The 4,436-nt window shown below is 37.2% G+C and overlaps 2 protein-coding genes across 6 annotated transcripts; one reads left to right on the top strand and one right to left on the bottom strand.

The window, feature by feature from the left end:
- On the top strand, positions 10–2,164 carry LOC107635752 (peptidyl-prolyl cis-trans isomerase FKBP19, chloroplastic). 5 transcript variants are annotated; one of them, XM_016339316.2, is made up of 8 exons: positions 13–231; positions 379–464; positions 544–594; positions 673–753; positions 1,230–1,330; positions 1,447–1,522; positions 1,586–1,705; positions 1,805–2,164. In XM_016339316.2, the coding sequence occupies exons 1-7, from the start codon at positions 84–86 to the stop codon at positions 1,679–1,681; spliced, it is 639 nt and encodes a 212-aa protein (XP_016194802.1). In that variant the 5' UTR covers positions 13–83; the 3' UTR covers positions 1,682–1,705; positions 1,805–2,164. The 5 variants fall into 5 exon arrangements, with proteins under 5 accessions (XP_016194800.1, XP_016194799.1, XP_016194803.1 ...); XM_016339315.2 differs by having other exon boundaries at positions 13–288; XM_016339314.2 differs by having other exon boundaries at positions 10–231; positions 1,447–1,705.
- Positions 1,966–4,213, bottom strand: LOC107638210 (protein FLOWERING LOCUS T-like). The gene is made up of 4 exons (XM_016341379.2): positions 3,833–4,213; positions 3,687–3,748; positions 3,479–3,519; positions 1,966–3,142 (listed from the first exon to the last, which is right to left on the bottom strand). Exons 1-4 carry the CDS (start codon positions 4,121–4,123, stop codon positions 2,913–2,915), a joined length of 624 nt encoding a protein of 207 aa, XP_016196865.2. The 5' UTR covers positions 4,124–4,213; the 3' UTR covers positions 1,966–2,912.

Raw genomic sequence — 4,436 nt, 5'->3', positions numbered from 1 at the left:
GAGGGAAAAGATGTGATTGGGGTTGAGTAAAGGGGGACACATTATCCAGTGACATAACAAGGGGGCGGGGGAGTTAGTTAGTAATGGTTATGGCTTCAATATTGTCGATATCTTCTTCTGTTTGCCTTTCCCTATCCGCAGCAAAGAAGTCTGAAGTTCAGGAGCCGTCTTCTTGTTCCATAGATGTAGAGCGAAGAAAGATGCTTGTGTCGTCCGTTGCCATAATTGCAGGTAGCTGCTTCTCCTTGTGCAAGAATTCAATCGCGGTTGCAGCTGAATATGCTGATAGTATGTAACTAACTAACTAACTAACTGTCTTGCGATTTTCCCTATTTACCCCCAATTTCCCAATACCTAATGAGATTTGTCCTGGTGCAGTGCCAGCACTTAGAGGGAAGGATTATGGCAAGACCAAAATGCGCTATCCGGACTACACTGAAACTGAATCCGGACTCCAGTTTAAGGTGCACACTTACAAATTCCTCTACTTTCCTAACTTTTTATTAGTCGTTGCATCACATGATGGATCTATAAAGAATGCAGGACTTGCGACCAGGATATGGCCCCAAACCCAACAAGGGTGACACGGTTGTGGTAATTGATACTCCAATCTTCTCCATTATTCCTCACTTCTCTTCTCTTCTGCTTTTAATTCAATTCAATTCAATTCAGGTGGACTGGGATGGGTACACCATAGGTTATTATGGACGCATATTTGAAGCCCGCAACAAAACTAAGGGAGGTTCCTTTGAGGTAATAAAATAAAATAAAATCAAATCAAATCAATTGAATTGTTCTATGCAAGACGAGAAGTGCTAAGGGATCAGCAAGTTTTGTAATTTGTACTCATTATTTTTTCTTTTTTAACCAAAGATAGGAGACTCAAACCCGCAACCTCTTAATTGAGTATGGGGAGACTGTGTCATTTGAGCTATTATTCATTGGCCAAAATTTGGAAAGATAGGCCCGCAACCTCTTAATTGAGTATGAGGAGTCTAGCAGGAGTCTATGCTAGACTTCTCATACTCAATTAAGAGGTTGCGGGTTCGAGTCTCCTATTTTTGGAAATTTGTAGTCATCATTAGTATTTTTAATGGTGTGAAATTACATCTAATGGTGTAGGATTGCTTATTTTTCTTTTACTGGATAAATGCGGGCCAAATTTTAATAAAGCTATTGCCCCCTAGACTTTCTCTACGCAAGACTGACTAAGTTGAGTGTTGTTGCAGGGTGATGAGAAGGACTTCTTCAAATTCAGAATAGGATATCAAGAGGTCATACCGGCTTTTGAAGAGGCTGTTTCAGGCATGGCTCTGGGAGGCATCAGAAGGTGCTTGCTTTTCTCTTAACATGTACCTCAGCTTCTGTATAATATAAAGCAAGCCCAGTGGCAGGGCATTATTATTTTATTCTAGCTAGCTAGCTCTACATGTTCAAATCTTGCAGGATAATTGTACCCCCGGAGCTTGGATACCCTGATAATGATTTCAACAAGAGTGGGCCAAGACCAACAACATTCTCGGTAATACTCACTTCACTTGATCAATCTCCATCTCTCTCAACTCTCATCATGATGCAATTGCAGGGCCAACGAGCCTTGGATTTTGTGCTAAGAAACCAAGGCCTCATAGACAAGACTCTCTTGTTTGACATTGAGCTCCTCAAGATTATACCTACCTGATTTCTCTGTTTCTTCTGCATTCAGGTTTCTTTCTCTCACAATACAACTAACTTTCTTAATTAAAGGATATGAAACACACTATTTATATTGCTCTCATCCCTGATTCCATTCCTGTCACTGCAGACTACAGCATTGGGATTTAGTGCGGCATTCAACTAAACTTGGAAAGGATCGTGCGGGTGGATATACTACTATTTATTCTTTTAATTTGAGTTATTGCAAATAGAGTTACACTTACCCTGCCCATCATCATATCTTGATTTTCTTCCCTAGCTACTTTACTCTCAAAAGCCGCAATCATCTCCGTGTTTTTTTTTTCTTGAATCGGATTGGGCCACTTAGAAACCATCTGGATTGGAGTCCAAGATGTGCTATGAATGTTATTGACGAAGCCTGCCACTTCGGTTGACTTGTAAACGAACTTTGATTAATGGTATTATGGTCGAAAAGCCTGTCAAGGGCCCAACTATAGTATGTTCCTTCTCTTTGCTTTTATTTTCTACTTGACATACTTTTATTATACACTTATAATGATCACTATGAAGAAATCAAAATCAATATTGATTTATCTTTGAGTTTGAAATGAGAGTGGACAATTAGATATTTCATGATTGATGAGTTGTTGTCTCATGTCAACTTCTAAAATCCCATTGACATTGTGTTATAAAATTGAAAACAAAAATCAAATAGAAATTTCCACTCATACAATGGTGATAAAGCAATGATTGCCAATTCGCCATGGTGTCGAACAAATAAATATATAGCTACTAATAATATGACAAGTTTTTGCATATAAATACAAATTTAACACAATAAAATTACGTTTCATGAACTTATATTTAAGATGTATGTTTATATTAATTATTATTCATAGGCCTGGTAGAGTGTATGTATACCCAAACTTTTTTGCCGAATAAATATTGGTAAAATATATTTTTTGTTTGCTTGAAATATTACTTAGTAAAAGTAGTGCAAGTACTTATATGAAAGAGATCCATCTTATCATTATGAAGGAAGTGCATGTATGAAGAACATATTAATCTATATAGAGTCGTCGAGGGACGACAGCAACTAGCATAGCTAGCAGTGTCACAAAAGGACCAACTATTATTATGGCAATCCATGAGGAATGTACTTAATTAGTAGTAGTACCCTTCCGCACGTGCGCATGTTGATGAGCGTAGTTAATTAAAGGAGCTGATAGATGGATGCATGATGGTATATATTATTATTATCTCCTCCTTGAAGATCCAGTAGGAGAGTTTTCTCGTTTGCAGTTGAAAAATATGGCAGCAACGGGTGATCCCAGGTTGTAAAGCTCTGCAAAGTCTCTGGTGTTGAAGCTTTGCCGCCATCCCGGAGCATATATAGTTTGCCTCCCCATTTGCCGAAACAGCACAAACACCAAGCGATGAATCCCTACTACGGGTCGTGGATTCTCATACGCCACAACCTCTTCTCCTACACACCATTATAATTAGTACGTTAGGTAACATAAAGTAAATTAGTAAGAGAAAGTACAGGGAGCGAATGGAATATTTGTTTATCTTTTTGGGATGAGTAGTATCATGATATGATATTAGAGTTCTAGATTCGAAAGGTCAGTAGTTCGATTTTTAGTGAACCCCAAAATTAGTTTAAACTTTTGGAATGAGATGTTTATTATTCCTAGTATCCGGATGGTTATTCTGGATAGTGTAGGTGATGTTCATTGTACAAATATTCCATTGGCTCCCTATCAGGATTCAATTAGTAAACTATATATCAATTACAATGGTATGTATGTAGTGTACTTACCATAGGTTGCCCCTGTTGTTGCGGGAATATTTGTTACCATCCTGGGATCAATATTAGAAGAAAAAGGTTATGTCAATTATTATTTATTTATATATATAATAAATTCCACATAAGTGTGAAATAAGATGAAACTAATTTTGGGATAGCTTGTAGAGTAATTAATAGCCATGCATAACGAGGGAGGGGAATAAATGAAGCACGCACTTACCAGTGCAAATATTCTCTCATATTTGGATCACCTGGGCTAGGTGCATCTGGGTCCACAAGGATCTGAAAAGTGCAAAAATCAATAAGTAATAAAATTGTTTAGAAATAAATAAAATAATGCATGGTGACAAGTGAATAAAAATATACCAGAGTGTAAAGGGTTCTAAGATCATCTCCACCAACGTCAACTCTTGGTTGGTTGATAATTTGGGATGGCTTGAGCTCGGAACAGTTAACAACTTCAACGTTACCTTCATAGACAATCCTCATACCCACAGAACTTGTGAATGGCTCCAAAACATCTCCTACTACACGTGAAATAACTAGAGGGTTCGTTGACCTAGGCATTACAATATGTTTTCTTATACTAATAACACTCTCCTCACGATTTTCTTTTGGTTTTAATTTGCACTTCCTAGCTATGATGCATATCCCCATCCCTATTTATATATGTCCTGCTCTGTGTGTCTTTAACCAAAATGTCATTGTGCAATGATAATTTCGATTTTTCCCGGATTCTTTGAGGGAAAAAAAAAAAAGAAAAAGAGTAAGGACAAGGTTAGTGCATGTCAAAGTAGAGTATCTCCAAAGTGCTAGACTATAACGGCTACGTTAATTGCACATTTTTTGTGTATGGTAATAAAGATTCTTTTATGGCAAGTATTTAAGACCACCTGCAATAAAAGGAAAATTGAAGCAAACAAAAGTTGAATTTCTTTTTATGGCAAGTATTTAACAAGTATACCCTTAA

Source organism: Arachis ipaensis, chromosome B04 (assembly GCF_000816755.2).
Source record: "Arachis ipaensis cultivar K30076 chromosome B04, Araip1.1, whole genome shotgun sequence".
In the NCBI taxonomy this organism is placed as follows: domain Eukaryota; kingdom Viridiplantae; phylum Streptophyta; class Magnoliopsida; order Fabales; family Fabaceae; genus Arachis; species Arachis ipaensis.
The sequence above is the reverse complement of the archived record's forward strand: the minus strand, read 5'-3'. Positions and strand labels throughout refer to the sequence as shown.